Source organism: Eschrichtius robustus, chromosome 14 (assembly GCF_028021215.1).
Source record: "Eschrichtius robustus isolate mEscRob2 chromosome 14, mEscRob2.pri, whole genome shotgun sequence".
NCBI lineage: Eukaryota > Metazoa > Chordata > Mammalia > Artiodactyla > Eschrichtiidae > Eschrichtius > Eschrichtius robustus.
The window spans coordinates 80,680,869-80,703,749 of record NC_090837.1 but is presented as its reverse complement, the minus strand read 5'-3'; the positions used below and the strand labels follow the sequence as shown (position 1 = coordinate 80,703,749).

At 38.1% G+C, this 22,881-nt stretch overlaps 1 protein-coding gene and 1 pseudogene across 23 annotated transcripts in view; both read left to right on the top strand.

Annotated features, from left to right (window-relative positions):
* Positions 1-22,881, top strand: part of TCF4 (transcription factor 4) — a 353,245-nt gene that overhangs the window by 278,382 nt on the left and 51,982 nt on the right. For all 23 annotated transcript variants that reach the window (XM_068562349.1, XM_068562364.1, XM_068562346.1 and 20 more), the window contains one exon: positions 21,774-21,879. In XM_068562349.1, coding sequence (XP_068418450.1) covers positions 21,774-21,879 — 106 coding nt within the window. The remainder of the gene's footprint in view (positions 1-21,773; positions 21,880-22,881) is intronic.
* LOC137777113 (U2 spliceosomal RNA) lies at positions 22,312-22,484 on the top strand (annotated as a pseudogene).

The window sequence follows — 22,881 nt, the reverse complement described above, 5'->3', positions numbered from 1 at the left end:
ATTAATATGTGTGCATGTGTGAGTTTCATCTAGGACATCTCTTTGAATTTGTTTGAGCATCTGCCTCATGGGGCAGGAATTCTCTGAGGTTCTAACTTCCTGTACATCTCAAGCCATAAAATGGAGCAGCGAGTTGGGGCGTGTAGGGTCTGCATGAGCATCTCCCTGCAGAAGGGAGAGGCTGGAGACACATCTCTCCCACACGCAGTGACTTCTCTCTTTACTAAATTTGTGACGGTCGGGGGCACCCAGGGAGAGTCTCCTCATTACCGCTGCGCAGCAGGGATTGCATCTGTGAGTTTGCCAAGGGAAAGTCTAGTATTGGGGAACAGAGAGGCAAAGAGGGGAAAAGAACATTAGAGACACTTTTAATGCTACCCATGAAAATGTTTGCTTTCCAAGTAACGTTTTTCTATAATGCTCTCAAATTCACATGTCTTGTAATCTGTTCTGCAGATGGGTAGTCCATGAGGCTGTGACTTTTTCACTTCAGCTGTTGCATGTCGAAATATTACTCCCAATTAGGACTTTATATAGTTTAAAAAGATAATGTGGTAGCTCACAAGTGCATGTTTCTGTTAACGTCTTCCTTCTTTTTAACGGAAAACCAACAAACCAGGACCATCAAGTCAAAACATGGCCTCCCCAAAAGTTCTTAAAATGTGAGATAAATTATTAGTTCTGAAGGCCAGCTATTGAAACCTAATTATAGTACGTGACACACTTCTTTATATTTATTTCCACCTGAGAGCTGATCTCCATTGAAAGGTAGTAAAAACTAAAAACTTAAGTTGTTGTCTTAAATTGTATGGAGATGTCTGTATGACTGTGTTGAGAAAACTGACCATATTTTTACAATGGTATTGACTGTGTCTTAAGATATTTGCTGAAGGCTGCTGTCTTCCTTTGCCCAAGCTTTCTCTATATAGTATACAAATTGGCTTGCTAAATGATTCTTTTTTTTTTTTTTTTACAGTCTTGATAATGATTATATTTTGTTACTTGTTAATCTTCCTACAATTTAATAAAATTTCGTCCCCTGAGCTGTGTTTGAATTCATAGCAATTAGTGATTAATTTATTTGCTCTAGTCACATATTTTAGTAGTGGCTATTTAGTTATTTGACTGATATTTACTGGACACAGAGTATAACCTTAAATCACCATTCAGCTTGACAGCTTAAGACTTAACATTTCTACTTGCTGCTCATGCCATATTAGCTGCTGTCAAAGAGGGATGTATTGGGAAGTCCATTTTGGTGATTTAAAAAAAAAAAAAATATATATATATATATATATATATATATATATATATATATATATATATATATATATATATATATATATATATTGCTTTTCTGAAATGTGTAGACTTGGGGACTCATAGCAAAATAATGTAGTGTATGGGCCATGAACCTGTCTTAGAACATGTTGGGTCACTTAACAGCAGCTGTGCTGGAGAGATATTTGATCTGAGAAGACTTTTTGAATCTTCTCAGCCCTAACACCATTCTGGTTTTGAAAATGGGAAAATGGAAAAGAGTTTTTGGGAAGAGAGATAGCTCAATTTTGAAAGGTGGCATAGGTAGAAATCTTTCAGTCCCAGCTCAGGCTAACCAACATTTCTAATCTATCCCGCCAAACAGAGGACAAAGAGTCTGATGGGAAATGTGGGTTTATATTTTAGAGACACACTACAGAGGCATGTGATAGTATTAGAGACCAGTTACATGCTTCTTGCCCAGCATCAATTTGATTTGGGGACTGAAATTTAGGAACGTTTGTAGAGGAGGCAACCTTTTTTTCTTTTTTTTTTAATAAATTTATTTATTTATTTATTTTTGGCTGCGTTGGGTCTTCATTACTGCGCGCGGGCTTTCTCTAGTTGTGGTGCACGGGCTCTAGGCACACGGGCTTCAGTAGTTGTGGCACGTGGTCTCAGTAGTTGTGGTTCACGGGCTCTAGAGCACAGGCTCAGTAGTTGTGGCTCACGGGCTGTAGAGCACAGGCTCAGTAGTTGTGGCTCACGGGCTCTAGAGCACAGGCTCAGTAGTTGTGGCGCACGGGGTTAGTTGCTCTGCGGCATGTGGGATCTTCCCGGACCAGGGCCCGAACCCGTGTCCCCTGCACTGGCAGGCGGATTCTTAACCACTGCGCCACCAGGGAAGCCCAACCTTTTTTTAATATACAATTTCTTTTTAAAAAATCCACTGCTATTAAAATCAGATTCAGCCTTCTAAAATATTACTGCCTTCTACAGTATCATCTAAACTGATTGGATTTATGTAGACACGATGCTAAAAGATAAAAGCCTTCCTACATGTGCTGACTACATGGTATCAATCTTTATTAAGAAAAAAAACCCTGCTTTTTCAAAAGTCTGAATCCTTGGATCCTTGAATTAACTTGCTCCATGGAAGTCCTAAAAATTACTAGTATTCTTTTTTTTTTTTTAAGTTTGCAGTTACTTACAAAGGGAGAAATATTTATAAAATTATGTTATGGTGTTTTTTAAATGTATGCAAACAACTCTCAGATCACAACTGAATCAGAGTTACTTTTATAAATTGAGGAAAGAGAATGCTTGTGAAATCCCTAGTGGGGTGAAAACTGGTGCTCATTTTCTCAGGACTCTCCTGGAAAAGTGATAACAACGTTTCTCTCTCTGGATACTGAAGCCCCCTCCCCTGCCCCAGATACCACGTTCCAGAAGGCATTCACTTAATCTTTGAAGAGGTCTTCGCATCTCTCTTTAGGATCTGTTCTTGTTCATACATTGCAAATATGTACTTTTATGTCCACAAGGAAGGCATTAGTACCATTGAGAAGGGCAATGTCAATTAGGACCTGGAAAATACAAAGTCGGCAGACCGTAAGAATTGTACTCAGACTTTATGCCATCTACCTTTTGAAGAAAATTTTGAACCTTTGAGGTTCAAAATATTGGGGGTTCTGATGAGCTTTTTTCTTTCTTTCTTTCTTTTTTTTTTTTTTTTCTATTTGCAAGTCATGGCTTCCTGATCCTAAGGAAAAAACCTCACAGGCAAGACTCAACAGGCTTCCTGGACATCAAATAGTTCGTACAAAACAACATTCTGATGACTTGCATGTAAATAAATCAGAAACATATGAATTAAACTGCTCTTGGAATACATATGGGTTGAAAAATAGAGAGAAGTGCTGAGAAAATGTGTTTCGGGTTTTGCTGAGCCCATGACATTTGAAAAAAATAGTATGAGACACTGAACAAACACAAACCACGGCTTGGCTTCCCCACTCCTAATATTAACCTCCCAGTTCAATGGCAAATCAGTTTACCATGTGCATAAATGCGAGCCACCTTTGGTGTGCTCCTCCACACTTAATTACTTGCAGTTTAAATTTTTTTTTCAATGAGAAGCTCAAAAATAGCATCACACTTCAAGGAAATGCAAATCTTAGCATTTTCTGACCCGGTTGGTTCACGTCAGACTATTTTAGAAAACACCACAGATCACCTTAGGAACAGTCATACTGGTACGGCCCTCCTTGGTGTGACTGGAGAGGAACAGAAGAAAAGCATCGTTATTAAGAAACTGGTCCTGGAATTGATGCTGCCTATTAAATCAAAGCGCTAAACCACTGCAGGTAAAAACCTCATGAAGAAGAACAGTTACCTCTCTTGGCATTATGGTGGGAGCCCCGCCAACCCCGCCGTACGCTACCAAGCACAGATCATGACCTCGGCTTTTTCACTGCTGAGGTCTGTGGCCTTGTAGGTAGTGGAAGTTTGCTTTCTCTTTCCCACGCTGCACTCAAGATAGCTAATAACATTAGGGAGTCTAAGTCCTGGGACAGTTGCAGAGTTCTTAGAGCCCCCGTATCCTCTCTGCTTGATATGTTGTTCCTTGGCGTCTGGCTTTAACTACAGGAGCAGAGCACATGGGAATTTAGGGAACAAAAAGAGCCAGAGCTTCAGGCTTCTCCCACTGAGAGTAAGTCATTGACGTGCACTTGGATGGCATCCTCTATCCATTCTTTGGACCAGCACTGTCACCTGAGGTTATCAGTTTGAAATTAGAGAGAGATGGGAGATTTCATCTTTTCTGTTTAGGAAAGTGTTATTTTGCTTGTTTAAGAACACATTTTAATGTTCTTTTCCTATAACTCCTTCACTCAGATGGTGGGAACAGGCTTCAATGCTAACTCCGTGCTGAAATATGACTCTGAACAAGACAGACACGGGTTAGACAAGTAAACTGAGCTACATTTAGTCTGATAATGCACCGATGGGGGAGTACAGGCTGTTGAAGGTACACACACAAGAAGGGTACCTATCCCACATCTGGCCTGGAGGAAGTGAGGTCCACCGATGAATGGGAATTCAGCAGGCAAAATGCAAGGGTAATAACCAGATCAAGGGAGAGAATGGCATATACTGTTATCCAAAGGTAGTGCAGGATGACTGGAGCTCATGGTGCCCAATGATAGTAGTGAAAAGATAAACAGTGGCTAGATCATAAATTGCCTTGTGCACCCCATTAAAGAGTTCAGATGTTATCGTGATGTAATGAGCCCTTCAAATGGATATGCCCAAGATGTAATTGAATTTAAAAGTCCAGAGAGATGGGAGGAACCAACAGGAAGACATAGTCACAGAAGCCAAGGAAAGCAGATTTGACTGGCAGGAGGAAATTGTCAACAGTGTCAGATGTTACTGAGAGTGAAAGTGACATTTGGCTGCAGCATCCAGGAGCTTTTGAGCAGTTTCATTGGAGGAGTGGGTACGGAAAAAAGATAAAGAAATGGGGAAAGTCCATGGCAAGATGCTTTTTTCATCATCATCATCACCATCATCAATGGAAAATCATCATCTTCCAGACAGAGAGACTGGTAGAAAGAATGAGCCACATACAACCCAGGGGATTGGAATGTATTTGGGAAAATAGACCATAGATATAAAGCAGAAGACAGCAACACAAGTTAGAAGACATGCAAAGGGTAAAATGAGCCTTACAGATCAATCAGGTGAAGGAGGGATCTGGACAGATCCATGAAAGAATAGGAGGAATTAAGACGGCAGATGAAAGGGGAGAGTTATTTAAGTGGTGAGTGTAGCTTGAGGTTTGTACTCTGTGTTATGCCTCCTCATCCCAGTTCAGTTTGGTTTTGAGTTCCCACTGAATGTAGATATTAGAAAGCACCATCAAAGGTGATGTGTGGTCCTAACCTGCCTGTGACTTCTGTTTGAGTTTCTCAATCTTTTTTGGAAAATTATGAAGTCCTTGACTGACTCTCTGTTTGTTTTAGTTTCATGCAATCTTTATTTTTAAAATCTGGACACAGAAACTAAGGAACAGATATCACAAATATAGCACATCAGAGATTCCCATAAATTCTACATGGATGAGTTCCTTGAGAAATTTTGCACATTCAGTGCTGGACATCTGTGAAACTGAAGCATAGTATCTTTCACATCTGTGTAATCTCTATGTGACATCTTCTTCCTGGTATGAGGCCAGAGATTCACCCCCATTGTGCAGTACCTTAAAGAAGCCATTCATGATTCAGAGGACAGTTTTTCTCAACAAAGATACCTGAAATACACTTCTGTAAGGCACTTCGGTGCCAAAAATCTGCTGTGTAAGCTTTGTAAGTGCAGGAAAGAATTGGTCTTCTTTTACTTTGGCTGTTGCCCTTGTTTGTATAATAAATATTTATTGGGCACCTGCTATAGGCAAGTCATTTCATTGAATGTCCTCTGTATCACACCCTCTTTCCCTAAGGAGCCCACCGTATTTTATGGGAGGGAAGACCTGTATAATTCATAAAATTTACAAATTTCTAAAAGTAAAGTGCTGGGGAAGTTTAGAAGATGAAATATATTTGATTAAAACTTACTGAGCTCATTCTTTCCCCGAAGTTTTTTGGTCCATACTCCTGTCGATATGACGCCACTGGTTCCCATTCCCATTTGTACTTGATAGAGAAAGAGCTGAATAGGTTGTCTACGTATCAAGAAATTTTCCATTAAAGAAAATGGACTCATCACCATCAAAAAAGACTTTAAGCATCATGAGGGTGCTGAACATGCTATACAAATTAGATATGTTGAGGTCCATTTTTTTTCAAGGTGTTTTCTCAGAGCATGATCTGGTTTTATTTGCACCACATCTCCATGTAGCAGCAGATGTCATGATCTGTATTTTCCAAATGAATATTATAAGATTGAGAGAGAGGCTGAATGATCTACCGGTGGTCAGTTAATGAGTGGTAGAATCAAAACTGGAAAGATGGTCTCCATCGGGGACCATTATCTACAGCTGGTTAGCTCACTTAAGCTGTTTTGGCAATGAGGGAGAATCATAAGCTCATTTCCTTGATAGAATGAAGAAGATTGAATTTGGTGACAAAGAGATGATGAGTGACTTTGGTGAGAGAGCAGTTTTGATAATGGCTGCATTATTTACCTACATTTTCCAACTAGCATCTGATGACAAGGCTTACTGCTTAAGAAATACGGCTGATCGTTGGTCTTCTCTTCTCCTGGAATACCACCTCCCTGCAGATGGGTCCTCACTAATATTTTTTGTGAAGGATGCTTAAGTTATAGGCGTGCTACAGTGATTTTGTTTTGTTTTATTTTAATTGAGGTGAAATGTACGTAACATAAAATTAACCATTTTTAAATGGGCAGTTCACTGGTATTTGGTATATTCACAATGTTGAGCAACCCCTGCATCTGTCTATTTCCGAAACATTTTCATCACCCCTAAAGGAAACTCCATACCCATTAAGTAGTTCCTCCCTATCCACCTGCGGCTGTGTTTTATAAACCTTTAATTTTATCATATACACAAACTTGCATATACATACATTCATACTATATACATCTATCTGTCTGTCTGTCTGTCTATCTACCTACCTACCTACCTACCTAGAGATTGGAAAGTTCCTGACAGAGGATCTAATATGTCCTAATTATGTAAGCAAAGAAGTATATATTTAATGGATGTTTCTCCATCAGGAAAAGGAAAAAAGGAAACATCCTTTGCTTCTTTTTAAGCTTTCTGTATATTTCTCTTAAGTTCTCACCAGTTAGTAATTTATCAAGGAAGAAAAAAAAAGATAATCAATTCTAAGCCTTTTATTATGTGAAACTGCTGTGTTCCTCTTCTTACAAGAGAAACTTTCTCATTATGTTCTTCAACATTGAGAATTTTAAACTGCTTCCCTTATCTTAATAGTGAGCAATCATCTGGATTTTACATTTCTGTTTTGAAGATTCAAAATGATTGAACAAAGTAATTTATTTATAAAAGGTTTCATTTCTTGGAAAGGAATCAAAGGGGCATTCTTACTGTAATTTTTATTGTTAAAGAAATTACTATTGTTTATATTTATTTATACCTTTGTTATTCCAGAAAAATATTTGAAATAGCCAGTAGCAGAGCTTTAAACTGTGCATCTTTAAAATTAAGAAGAACTAGATCGCATGCAAAAGTGTCTGGAATTTAAATATTAGAGAAAGTCAACTGAATTGTATTTTAAATGTGCTTGAAGATATGACCTGTTAATTGTTGGTCACTTGGTCTTCTATTGCCCAGTCTTAAAGGTGTTTTTTTTTAATAACCCTAGCCTAATGGAATAATTTCCTTTACATTTCCTTTGCGTAAACGTTTAGTACAAACTATACTCACTTTCATACATTTTCTAGTTGATTGTTATACGTCTGAAATCTCCCAGCTAGCTTCTAATGAAAATTCTGGCCTCCTATTTTATTTATTTATTTATTTTTATGTACCAAAGCATCTAGAAGCTCTGCTGTGAGTTAAGGCAGTGAAACATTGCTGGTTGATTTTACCTGAAAGTTTGCCCTGGGTATGGGGGAGGGGCAGGTATCTGAAGGGATAAAGAGAGGTGGCTGATTGGACAGAGAGGTTGACAATTTGCATACTTCTCTTTTTTTCATTTCACTCTGTGGCACAGAGTTATACATTTGGTAATTATTTCATGCTTTTGTTTTTAGTTGAAAGTACTTAGGGCCATACGTTTTGACAGAAAAAAAGATCATTTGTACTTTTTTCAGCTTTGTGAAAGGGAGGATGGGATAATAGTTTTACAGTGTACCATGGCAGTGATTCCTGTTCAAAACTTTACCAGATTGGAAACTCACTGTTCTTAACAATTCTCTTGGTAAGCAGAAGATGAAGGCATCTGCTTGAAGCACCCAGTGTTAAGTTTGATGCTTCAAAGCCCAGCCTAGAATTCATCTTTAACTGTACTCAACGTTAGTAGATATCATTTACTAATATGAAAAATTGATCTCCAGATTCTTTAGACCATAGGTGATTTGGAAGGATATTCTGATCAAGTGCTAACAACTCTGATCTGGGATTTGCAGTGAAAAGACCTAGGTTAAACAACAGGGTCCTACTGTATAGCACAGGGAACGATATTCAATATCCTATGATAAACCATAATAGAAAAGAATATGAAAAAGAATATATATATGCATAACTGAGTCACTTTGCCGTACAGCAGAAATTAACACAACATTGTAAATCAACTATATTTCAGTAAAATAAAAAACTTTTTTTTAAAATTTCACACAATAGTATATGAACAACAGCAACAAAAAAGACCTAGGTTATAACCTTTCTCCTGCTGTCCTACAGTCATTTGACTACTGGGAAGAGAAGGTGCTCTCCCAGCTTCTGTCTCCTAATGTATAAGATGGGTGAGATGGTTGACCACTTGGGTAGGTGATCAATCTCAAAGTGATTATTAAATAATGTAATGGATGTAGAAAGTCTTTGCAATTTAAAATACTTTGAAAATATCCACTTTTTATGATGATTAATCATAGAATTTCACCAAATTTCCTTTTATGCAGTTAAGCTCAAGGTCAAAGAAGGTGTATCTAAAGAAGTACATAACCCCTTTTGTGAATTGTGTTTTTTTTTGAAATTGCCCCTTGTCCTAATATCTGTTAGAATCTTGCTCTCACCATCTTTCCCTTCTTGTTTGGGTCTCTGCTTTTGAAAGTGTGTCTTTCTGCTTTTGTCTGACACAACCTTCTTCCTAGTCCCTCTTGCTTCCGGGAAGGAATGTGTACTTAGGAATGATGGCCCTTTGGCCCTCTGCGCTGTACAAACACAGCCCTAAAGACACTGGAATTGGAGGAATAGGAATGGCACATTTAGGGTTGCACAAGGTCAAACTATAAAGTAATCAGCATTTTTCTCTGGTGCTGCTTTCCCTTCTGGTAAAGCCCTCTCTGTACCCTCATCCCCTCTTCACTTCCCTCTCATTCTTAAAAATTAGTTCCTGGGAAAAGATTAGAGACCTTATCACATCAAAGTGTAATAACTGCTAACAGACTATACAAGCATTTCCCAAGACGGGGGATGATTGGAGGTGTGTTGAAAAGTGGGTTTGTGACGTGGAATTATTTCCAGGGAAGTAGACTTGTACCTCTTGTAGTATTGTACGTTCACTAAGGTCTGCTGCAATGGTATTTGTTTACCCCAATAGTGACCAAACTTATTTGAGCTTGGATCCCTTTTTAAAAATCACACCTATTAACATCCAGTGAAGGATGTGAGCTCTAGTCCTCAGGCATCAACCTGTGACCTTGGGTTCAAAGGGAAAAGGGCAGGAAATGGTCCTCTTAGAACCCTTAAATAGGATCGTTAGAGGTAATTGCCTCCACTTTGGAAAGACAGCTCAGCCCTAAAACACATCAAGAAGTGAAATGTACTAAAATCTATTTTGGCAGAACCAATGAATGTTTATCTTTCTCTGTGTTATGATGTTATTCTTAGTTTGACTTGTATCTTGTGTGCGATGCGTTTATTCATTCATTCATGTGTGCATTTAGTAACTACTGGGGCCTATTCTGTGCCAGGTAACCATACACACACACACATACACACACACAATCACACCTGCACATTTTTTCATAACACTTTTTTAAACTTTATTGTTTCTGTGATGGACCATCCTCAGCAGGCCTTCTTAGCCTTCAGCAGAGTATAGAAGAAACAACAATAATCAACATCGGAATAAACCTAAAATTAATTTTCTTCTTTATTGTGGAATCATGTAATTTGTTTTCATCCTGAAAACATGCTGCCCTCATTCAATTGATGAAACTATGTCATCAGAGGTCACAAAGCTATTTATTGGCAGATATAACCAACAGTATTTTGATGTTCCAATACCTCCTCATGACCCCATAGTTATCACCTAAAAGAAAAAAAAAGCAAACAGTTGGTAGTGAAAGAGGACAAAATAGTATTGAGATGGGAGCTGATCCATTAGAAATAACTGATAGTCATGAATTTGATGTGACAGCTGTGATAGAGATATAAAATAATTTAGTTACATCTGTTTATGATTGAAGATAACTAGATAGATAAATCACATTCTTCTTAACATTACCTTTAATTTCTAATGAGCATTCAATAAATAAAAGCTTGGAAACAACTTAGGTGTTCAAAACATATTAAAGAGATGTGATGGGCTTAATATCTACAATCTTTTATCTGTGCTGATCCTAAGCCTGGTCAGGAAGCCGGTTCCCCTGTGAATAAGTAACATAAGGATGTAACCAGGAAGAAGTCAGGTTTCCCCTGGACCAAATTTTACGCAATTAAGTAAAGTATTCCAAGAGATCTTTGGCCAGGTGTAACTTAATCAATTTAAGGCCTTCTCAGGGAGGGCCAGGATACTCAGAATGCTGGCAATGGGCATCCCCGTGATACACCACATTGAAAGTAATAGCAAACATACAGTGTCTGCTCCGTCAGTGCCAAGAGCAAGAGCAATGCAGGTGTAAAAATAAAAAGACGTATTCGGAGCCAGAGGCTGGTACACATAGACGGGACTGTAGTCACACTTCACATGAATGCCTTAAGTAATAGTGTGCTGGGGGTTTTTTCATCAGTTTAGTATATTGGGCTTTCCTGGTGGCGCAGTGGTTAAGAATCCACCTGCCAATGCAGGGGACACAGGTTCGATCCCTGGTCCGGGAAGATCCCACATGCCGTGGAGCAACTAAGCCCGTGCGCTACAACTACTGAGCCTGCGCTCTAGAGCCCGTGGGCCACAACTACTGAACCCGCGCTCCACAACTACTGAAGCCCACGTGCCTAGAGCCCGTGCTCCGCAAGAGAACCCACTGCAACGAGAAGCCCGCACACCGCACGGAAGAGTAGCCCCCGCTCGCTGCAACCAGAGAAAAGCCCACACGCAGCAACGAAGACCCAACGCAGACAAAAATAAAATAAATAAAATAAAATAAATAAATTTATTTTTAAAAAAAATAAATAAAAGTTGGGCAGAGATTTCTATTAAAAAAAAAAAAGTTTAGTATATTGGTATTTCGTCACCACTAAACCCCAGTGTAACTCTCAGCAGATTCTTTGCCTCTCTCTGTTTTCAGTACTGTCAAACAAGAGTATCAGGTCCTGCTGCTACATGGCTCAGCTTCAGGTCTGAAAGACAGATGAACGGTCCTCCTTGTAGTAGTGCACAAGAACTTTCTTTGTGCTCTGCTGACTGAGGTCATCTTGTGTTCTTCTCTTTGGGCCAAACAGCATTCTCAGCCCCTTGTCTGCTACATGGCCATAGAGTATGTAAAGGGGATCCAGAATTCTACAAATCTGGGTTTAGGTAGGGGTCTACGACCACCTTGGAGAGAAGCCCCTTAGCGATCAAGAGATCATGTTAAAGCTCAAACTCCCAAACAAGATGACATGATTTTGAATGTCAGTTTTTCCACTTAACTAGCTATGTGACTTGGAGCAAGTTACTTAATGTGTCTATGCCTCCAAATTCCTTCTGTGTAAAACTGGGATGATAAAACAATAGGGTTAGTGTGTCAAGACAAAATGAGGAGATGTACAGTTTTGCTGGAATAGTGTCTGGCATGCCCTAAGTAAATTTAGTGTTAGCTATTTTTTATCACTGGCATCACTTTGTCATGCCAACAGTGACAAGAGCTTGGACTGACAGGCATTGGGACCAGATCCCTTTCCAGTTCTAGAGAGTGTTAAGTTATAATATCATAATAAATTGTTTCTTTTCTTTGTTTTTAACTGTTAACTCCCTGCATAGATCACTGAGATGGCTGCAGGATAATATGTGAAAACAGCTTAAAATCTCAAACGTTCTATATCTATGATATATCCCAATATCATGTGTGTGATACATCTATGATATCATAACAGAGTGAGCCTAATCATACCTATCTTCGCAGTTTTGCTGCCTCATGTTTGCAGTGATAACACACTGATACTTGTAAAATACTTGTAAACTAATGGGACACTGTGTAGATTTAAATCACAATAATATTGCTATACAATTATTAGTGCTTCTTAGTTTTTTTTTATTTTTAATTGAAGCAAGGTTTTTTTCCTTCCTTGTAAATTTTTAAGCTACACAGAGTCTTTTTTAATAGGTTGGAATTTAGAGATTTGAAAAACATACTGCAACTAGCTATATTTAAAAACATATTGTCTTTTAATTTGAAGAAAGGAAAGAACAAGGTAGAACTGTCTGGCCATAAAGAACGTCAGGTTGGGACTTCCCTGGTGGCGTAGTGGTTAAGAATCCGCCTGCCAATGCAGGGGACATGGGTTCAAGCCCTGTTCTGGGAAGATCCCACATGCCGCGGAGCAACTAAGCCCATGTGCCACAGCTACTGAGCCTGTGCTCTAGAGCCCGTGCTCCACAACAAGAGAAGCCACCGCAATGAGAAGCCCGTGCACCGCAACGAAGAGTAGCCCCCGCTTGCCACAACTAGAGAAAGCCCACACGCAGCAACGAAGACCCAACACAGCCAAAAATAAATAAATTAATTAATTAAAAAAAAAAAAAAAAAAAAAAGAACGTCAGGTTTTTTTGTAGCTCTTGTGGTTAATAATGGGTCCAGCTCACTTTTTTCCTGTGTCATGGCCGAGCTTGCTGCAGGCTGAGTGTGCTGGTCGAAAGTGCATGGGCTACAGTCTGCCCATCCTGCGTGCTTCTGTGCTTCTGATCCGTTATAGATCACTCAGATCTCTGCTTCTCCTTTCTGTTGCTTTCTCTTGGGTCTTTTAATTTCTTTGAGTTACACAATTTGATAGATAGAGATGCAAAGAAGGGAATTAAAATTCTTAAAATTCTACTACTTAACATAGAAAAGGAAATTTCGTGGCTGAGAAGGATAAAATTCTTGGCTGTAATTCACTTGTAGAGTTTAGCTTCAGATTTAATATACTTATGAACAGATAATCAAAACTCAACTGATATTCGGAAGGGTAGAACACTTATATGTAGTATTTGTCATGGAGTGTTTGGATATATGCTCAAAATGACTTGTGTTCAGCTGTCACTGTTTGCAGATGACATGATACTATACATAGAGAATCCTAAAACTGCCACTAGAAAATTACTAGAGCTAATCAATGAATTTGGTAAAGTAGCAGGATACAAAATTAATGCACAGAAATCTCTTGCATTCCTATATACTAATGATGAAAAATCTGAAAGTGAAATTAAGAAAACACTCCCGTTTACCATTGCAACAAAAAGAATAAAATATCTAGGAATAAACCTACCTAAGGAGACAAAAGACCTGTATGCAGAAAATTATAGGACACTGATGAAAGAAATTAAAGATGATACAAATAGATGGAGAGATATACCATGTTCTTGGATTGGAAGAATCAACATTGTGAAAATGACTCTACTACCCAAAGCAATCTACAGATTCAATGCAATCCCTATCAAACTACCACAGGCATTTTTCACGGAACTAGAACAAAAAATTTCACAATCTGTATGGAGACACAAAAGACCCCGAATAGCCAAAGCAAGCTTGAGAACGAAAAATGGAGCTGGAGGAATCAGGCTCCCTGACTTCAGACTATATTACAAAGCTACAGTAATCAAGACAGTTTGGTACTGGCACAAAAACAGAAATATAGATCAATGGAACAGGATAGAAAGCCCAGAGATAAACCCATGCACATATGGTCACCTTATCTTTGATAAAGGAGGCAAGCATATACAGTGGAGAAAAGACAGCCTCTTCAATAAGTGGTGCTGGGAAAATTGGACAGGTACATGTAAAAGTATGAAACTAGAACACTCCCTGACACCATACACAAAAATAAGCTCAAAATGGATTAAAGACCTAAATGTAAGGCCAGACACTATCAATCTCTTAGAGGAAAACATAGGCAGAACACTCTATGACATACATCGCAGCAAGATCCTTTTCGACCCAGCTCCCAGAGAAATGGAAATAAGAACACAAATAAACAAATGGGACCTAATGAAACTTAAAAGCTTTTGCACAGCAAAGGAAACCATAAACAAGGCCAAAAGACAACCCTCAGAATGGGAGAAAATATTTGCAAATGAAGCAACTGACAAAGGATTAATCTCCAAGATTTACAAGCAGCTCATGCAGCTCAATAACAAAAAAACAAACAACCCAATCCAAAAATGCGCAGAAGAGCTAAACAGACATTTCTCCAAAGAAGATATACAGATGGCCAACAGACACATGAAAGAATGCTAAACATCCTTAATCATTAGAGAAATGCAAATCAAAACTACAATGAGGTATCATCGCACACCGGTCAGAATGGCCATCATCAAAAAATCTAGAAACAATAAATGCTGGAGAGGGTGTGGAGAAAAGGGAACACTCTTGCACTGTTGGTGGGAATGTAAATTGATACAGCCACTATGGAGAACAGTATGGAGGTTCCTTAAAAAACTAAAAATAGAACTACCATACGACCCAGCAATCCCACTACTGGGCATATACCCTGAGAAAACCATAATTCAAAAAGAGTCATGTACCAAAATGTTCATTGCAGCTCTATTTACAATAGCCAGGACATGGAAGCAACCAAAGTGTCCATCATCGGATGAATGGATAAAGAAGATGTGGCACATATATACAATGGAATATTACTCAGCCATAAAAAGAAATGAAATGGAGGTATTTGTAATGAGGTGGATGGAGTTAGAGTCTGTCATACAGAGTGAAGTAAGTCAGAAAGAGAAAAACAAATACCGTATGCTAACACATATATATGGAATCTAAGGAAAAAAAAAAAAAAGGACATGAAGAACCTAGTGGCAAGATGGGAATAAAGACACAGACCTACTAAAGAATGGACTTGAGGAGATGGGGAGGGGGAGGGGTGAGATGTGACAGGGTGAGAGAGTGTCATGGACATATATACACTACCAAATGTAAAATAGATAGCTAGTGGGAAGCAGCCGCATAGCACAGGGAGATCAGCTCGGTGCTTTGTGACCACCTAGAGGGGTGAGATAGGGAGGATGGGAGGGAGGGAGATGCAAGAGGGAAGAGATATGGGAACATATGTATATGTATAACTGATTCACTTTGTTTTAAAGCAGGAACTAACACACCATTGTAAAGCAATTATACTTCAATAAAGATGTTAAAAAAAAAAATGACTTGTGTTCTAAATATATTACATACTCAAGGAATTTCTTTTAGGGGGTTCATATCCACATTCTTTTTCATTTGTTTTTTTGTGATGCACTATGGTAGAGTGAAGACAGGTCATTGCTGTTAGTAGAAATGAAATATGAATATCATATACATGAATGGTACATTTTATACATGTCTAGATAATTGTGATTTTTTTTCAGACTACTAATAAAAATAGTTTGAGGAGTAAAACTCTTTTTACTGGGAGTTACTTTATGGCACTTAGAACTATTTATTTAATTCCTATAAAAGCTTCAAGTGATTGAGATGGAAATAAAAGTTTCACAATTGCAACAGATTATACCTCTGAATTTTTTTTCATGTATAATTAAATATCCATCTATTTGTCAATATACTGCAACATTTATGTGTTATCTCTAAACTTATTTCCTGTTAATGTGATAGTAATGCAAAGTGGCCTTTAACCATCATTTGGAAATGAAATAGGATCTTTTTCCATTAGTAAATATTCCTTGACTTGGTAATATATACTGAAAATATATCAGATGATTAATTTTTATTTCTGTAGTTGGTTTTTGTTTTTCTTTGCACTGTTGGGTTGTGTATTGCCTTCTTTTTAATACTCCTGAGCATTATTCACTGCCTGTAAACCTTATGACAACTTATTCAACTCTGTTACTTGTATCTGCTTGTTAACCTTTTATGCCGTTTTACTACCCATTGGAATATTTAAGTTATAAAGTTAAAAAAGACTTTAGGAAGGAGAGTGCCAGGAGGACTGGATGAGAAGTCAGGAGCCCTGGGCTCTGTCCAGGCCCTTGGGTAGGTATCACTGCCCTATAGCCGTTCTTTTCTCTTACTGTGACCCATGTCCTTCAAACAATAAGAGTTGAGGGCCAATCCAGTTAGTTGCCTGAGTAGTGAGCTGATCCCCCTACAAGTACTTTTCCCCATTAGATGCTGGGAAGCATCAATGCATATGCCTAGGTTTGTGAACATCAGTGACACACCATAAACTCTTGGCATTTGAGTGTCTGTCACAGTTTAGAATATTTGTGAAATCTCCCAAGGTGTGAGCTACTAAGTCAGCCTCGCCAGCACTTGGACATCTGAGGCATAATTGTGCTTTGCTATTTTCTACTCATTATGGAGCATACAGTAACTCTCTTTAAGGATCTGAAAGTCTCAACTACAATGTTTCAGTTATTCTCGACTGGTTCTCTTTGGAAATTATTCAGAGGGTACTTGCAGATCACAAAGAGGTAGTAATGTTAATGAATGTTAAAGGTCTACTGTACAAGCCCAATGGCTATCACCCAACCCCACTCAGTTACACACCTCATGATACACGATCTATAACCACTTCCCTTTATCCCCTCCAGAGTTCAGCTTCCCACTTTGGGAAGAAAGTAACCAACATATATTGGTTTTACTGTCAACATGCCTTATCACGTTTTATTTTCTTAAAAGGTAATTATGAGACCCCACAAGAATATTTCTATTAAACCATGGCCAAAGTACAGCCTTGTGTTCATAGCTAAAATATCTTTTCTTTTTTGCCTCTTAAGATCAAGAAATTGTTTTTTAATGGAAAGAACATAGACTTTGATGACTAGTTCGAATCTTTCCTTTACCACTTGGTGAGTTTTTAACATGGAAAAGTGGGTTAACTTTCCTGAGTCACATTTGTCCAGATAATTAAAAAAAAAAAAAAATAGCAGCACAACATTAACACAATTATCTGATTTTTTTGCATGCTTAATAAGTGCCAGGTATTATTCTAGTTGCGTTTATACACATTATGCCTTTTAATTCTCACAAGGATTTGGCATACCAGGCACTGTCATTCCCTCTTTACAGCCAGGAATCTGAAGACCAGAGAGGGTAAAGTAACAGGTCCAAGTTTGCCTAGCTCATAAATGATGGAACTGGCACTCAGACCCAGGCCTGTCTGGGCCAGTGCATCTGACCTCTCTACCATCCTACAGCTGTGTGAAATAGGAATGATACTATTAATAATGTCCATCTTGTTTGATTATTATGAGGATTAGAAATAATGTGTATGGAGCTCCTGGCAGAAAAGCTATTCCACAAGAGGCCCTGAACAAATGGTAATCATTGTTATTTTTTAAAATCTCCATAAGTGAAACTGACATGCCAAGACAGATAAAAATGAGCACCTCAAAGGGAAAAGGTAGAATATGCATTCTACTCCCTTCATTTTGTTCGTTGGTTTGTGTGTTTGCTTGGTTTCCTTCTTTTCTAGTAGACGGAGGTTCTATTTCAAAGAATGTGTCACATTGTTTCTTTGATGATGGCACAAATGATAATCAGAACATTGGTTGGAACAGCTAATGTGCCATAGTAATACATCTCAAATTACAACAAAAATTAAATCTGTAAAATGAGAACTTTTAGAATTTTTATTTATTCAGGGTTTACTGTTATCTAGAGAGCTCTGTTAAGCTCAGAATTTCTGTATTTGTGATTTTGTTTTAAATTCAGGACTGTAGGAGAAAAGATAATGGTGCTAACTTTGAATATTAACTAGCTATTAGTTTTCCATGAAGTTTTTTTTTTTAAATTAATTAATTTATTTATTTATTTATTTTTTGGCTGCGTTGGGTCTTCATTGCTGCACTGGGCTTTCTCTAGTTGCACAGCGAGCGGGGGCTGCTCTTCGTTGTGGTGCATGGGCTTCTCATTGCTGTGGCTTCTCTTCTTGTGGAGCATGGGCTCTAGGCATGCGAGCTTCAGTCCTTGTGGCACACGGGCTCAGTAGTTGTGGCGTGCAGGCTCTAGAGCGCAGGCTCAGTAGTTGTGACGCCCGGGCTTCATTGCTCCGCGGCGTGTGGGATCTTCCTGGACCAGGGATCGAACCCCTGTCCCCTGCATTGGCAGGCGGATTCTTAACCACCGTGCCACCAGGGAAGCCCTTCCATGAAGCGTTTATTAAACAAATAGTTCACTCAAAGGGCTGTAGCCTTTGAGCTTGAGCCAAGTTTCTCCATTTCCAATTTTGCAACAAAAATTTCACACTTCTTTAGTTACTCTTGTGGCAGGAACTGGAATGCCAAAGGTCACCTTGATCTCAGATACCTTATCAGAAGAAAACTAAGTGTAGATTTTTGTTTCCCTTTAGTCTTTCCTCATGTTTCCTTGACAGAGTCACTTCAATACACTACAATACAAGCTACAGTTTGGGATTTGTATTTCATTTTCCATTGGACTGATTTTCTTGTGTTAGTCATTTGAAGATATCTGCGGTGTTTGTTACTGTTCTGTTAAATAAAAAGCTATTTTCTTTAACAAATGTGTAAGTTATCTTTCTGTTTACCTAGGGTATAATAATTAAAATTAAGTGGGTGTGAGCTTTTCTTATTGAATTTAGTATCTCTATTAAATACCTTCTTGCAACCCGTACTTTCAAGTCCTTTGAGAGATTGGGAAAATAGTTGACTGAAATAAAATAATGAGGCAGCTTACTGGTCATCCAGGTTACTAAAAATTAGAGCATTAAGGATAAACTGAAGTGATCACTCTGTTTTCACAAATATCATCTTATACTTCCACCAAGATTTTTAAAGAAAGTAACCATTTAGTAGTAGAAAATAAAGAGTAATCCATAGTTGCCTATCTTGAGCAGTTGCTTTGACCGTTCCATTATTGAATTTTCTTATAATTAAAATGCGGGGGACGGGTTTGAGCTAAACCTTTGATTCCTTCTACTTTAAAAAATATAGTTCTATGTGGTATTTATTTATATAAACAAATATATAGAGCACTTACCTTAAAAATAACTTCCGAATGAGAAAAATGAAGTATATGAATTAAGAGGGAATAACATTGTACCTGATCAGTTATAATATGAAGAAAATTTATAAAATATACAGAAATTGCCCTTTTTAAGAAGCTATAAACAGGGTTCGATTTCTTGTTAACAAAGGCTTTCACCTTATCTAAAGAATCTTAATTTGGCTACACCAGAAAAATAGAAATTGTGTGGTATGATATAGCCTAAAAATTTTTTAACCCCATAGATATTCTTTTTCATGCAGGCAGTATTTCTGAATTTGGGATAAGTGTTCTTATTCTCAGATCTTTGTGCTTGATCATAATTTACAGTCCAAGTAGCCTCCTTATATGAGCAAAATTACCAAAGATTTGTCCGTACCTCCCCAAAGAGGTATCAAATAATTCTACCCAAATCTGGGAAAAAGATGAATCTTGTTAGGTGCCATCGAATTGTATGTATTCGTTGTACTTATGTGATAATTATACTACATGTTTAAGGGTAATGTAGTAGAATACGTAATTAAAATTATATATTATCCTAAAAGAATTTATTTTGATTGTTTTAAAATAGAAGGTGATTTAATAATATGGGAGAGTTTATTTTCGGTTTTATAGTAAATATATTGATTTCTGAAATTTGGGAGTAGTACATAGTATACTTAACTTGTATTAATACTGATTGACCGGGAACCTGTCAGACTAATAGTCTGTAGGTATATTATAGTTGTTTGTGCTCATTCTGTCATTAGAATGAGATGATCTAATTTTCAATTTCCCCTTTCCCTAGAAGGTAATATTTTTTTCATCTTTTAGCCTAATCTCAAGACCTCTAATACATTTAGTAGTATTTTCCAAACTGTTGGTCAGTTGTATAATTCTCAAGGAAATACTGGGTTTTGCTTCATAAACTTAGGGTATTGATTTGCTTTGGGATTCCTGGCTTATGTTTTATTCTTTGTCCCTAAGAGATACTTGAAAAAGTTTTCCCTTTATCGTAAGCCCTGTAGAAATAGAAGCAAGTAGCTGTTTACACATTTAAAATATGGCTAAAATTTAAAAATCAAATGAAATCTAGCCCAGGAAAAATACAGGGCTTAGATTCTTTCATGACTTAGGAAGAATCCTTGTTTTTTAAAGCGTGCAAGGGTTTTTCTGGTTTATTTTTGTTTTGTTCAGTCTCCAGGACCTCCCAATCCCAATTTCAAGGGCACTGTGGGGCATATGTAGCATTTATTTGATGTATGCATGTGTATGCATATTTTCCCGCATCTGTCTCTGTGGCCCTATCCTTTGTGAAACCCTAAACCTCTTATTAGCGCTTAGTTCGTGATTCTTGGTGTTCTGAGAGCAATTACATAATTTTTCTCAGGGTGTTTATTCCATGTGCGCTGTGAAAAAAAAAAGAATGGGAGTTATTTTTTGGTAACCCTGCAGTTGCCTTTTTATTGGTGGATTTCTTTTTTCTTTTCCTGTGACCTGTGACTATCACCAGAGGTTCACTGCCAGTTTTGTGAGCCGCCCGCTTCAAATTGGAGGCAGGAAGGTATCCATTTTCATCAAGAGGATGACAGCGTTTCAGTCTCTCCGACCATCTGGAGAGAGGAACTTTTGGAGCAAAAGGAAACGGGGATTTAAAAAAAATTATATTTAGCAGAAAAGGCAAGGGGGAAACCCAGTGAAAGTTAAACTATACCTTATGAATGTGTGCTTTTCTACTGTGCTGTCTTCTTTAAAGCAAACATAAACAAGAAAATACACAAGCCATTTTTATAAAGGACTGGTTCCCCAAGTCTCCTGAGTATTAGTAAACAAATGTAAGTAAATTAGGATTTTGGCAGTTTTTAAGTTTATTGAACATACAAAGATAATAAGAACTATAAATGAGGGTTTTCCTCCCCCTTCATGTGTACACACTGATTGTCGGGGTCTATGTAGACCTGGGCTTTTAATGGCCCTTTTCATGCATCTCTACAAAAAGCTAACACTATGGGAATTTAATATTCCAAGATCTGTTTGTCACTTTCTGCGATCTGGAGAGTGCATTCATTTTAGCTGTCTTTTTTGTCTCTCTGTCTCTCTTTCAATTTTAATTGAAAAGTAGACAAAATGGGAGAAGCTTGAGGCAGGTGTTTCTCTTTTTACCTTTTACATGCTCATGGGCCATTTGTGTTAAAAAAAAAAAAAAAAAAAGAATGCTTAGGCTCCCAGGACAACCCTATGGGTATTATATAATATATTTACAACCGGACATAGTTGTCAATATTTTTGCCCGTAACTGGAAAATATCACACCTGGTTTTCCATTCACACAAACCTACTCGACCTTTTTTTGATTTTCTGTATTCGGAAAGGGGCAGTGTTTCCAGGGTTTGGTCAGATCTAGGATGGACGTGGTAGAAATTTTGCCTTTTCTGCCTGCTTCTTGTAAAGTCATGGGTGGCAATGTCCCATTGACCATGAGCTGCTTTGGGCCAGGCAGCAAGCAAAACTAAACGGGCTCTTGTTCCCCAGGTTTATGCTCCGTCAGCCAGCACTGCCGACTACAATAGGGACTCGCCAGGCTACCCTTCCTCGAAACCAGCAGCCAGCACTTTCCCTAGCTCCTTCTTCATGCAAGGTAAGACACCACCTCTTCCGAGGGGAAATCCACGGGTCTTTTCATGTCATACATGGGACAGAAGAGGGCTGCTCTGTTACTCAAGAAATGGAATAGGAGGCAAGTATAGAGCAATGAAGGTCACGCTCTGTTTTAGGAATTGAATTCATTAAAAATAAATTAATTAAAACTTCACAAAGACTTATTTTTTAAGTGAAAGCCTCTTGAGAGATCATGAGTTAAGATTAGACTGGTTTGCTTGCTTAGAACGGATTCTTCTTGGGGGATGGTCTTCCATGACTGATCATTTCTGTGTCTTCACTTCCCGAGAACAGGATGTTTGTATGTTTAGAAGAGCTTTGGTTCAGTGTGTATTTTAAGCATCCCGGATTTAGCCGCCTAGGAACAAATTACCCTCATATATACCTTTATATAAAAATGTTGGACACTTACAATCATTTTCGGCCTTTTGGCTAAGATCAAGTTTAGTATCTGTTCTTATCAGTAAAACTGTTGGTCACTTATTAATTTATAGGTAAGAACAAGTGTCCCATTGAAGATGAAGTGACCTATCTAAAGTCAGGAATATTATTTCATGACACAGCGAAAGCTCTATTCCAACATACTGACGGATTGAGGGCCCAAGACCCAGCTTTTTTCCCAGAAAAATATAGAAAATTACAGGTTCGTGGTAGATAAAGTGTATTTAATCCATTTAATTGTCCAGTGTATTTAATTCAGTGCACATGGATGTGTGTTCCCCGAGCTTATAATCTCACCCCTGGTAATACAGCTCTTTCTGCTGCTTAGAAAGGACCGAGATGGTTGAAATGACAGCAGCTGCTTATGAGAGGAGACCGTCCAGAGGATGCAGCCTAAGGCTCCATCCCCTATACCCCTGGGACACTTATTGTCAAAATGTGGTGATCTTGTTCCCAGGTTAATACTCTGAAATTCAGATATGGGATTCACCAGGAACCCCTGTATGCAAACTTTAACTCTTTTTGCATTGGCAAAGTGCCA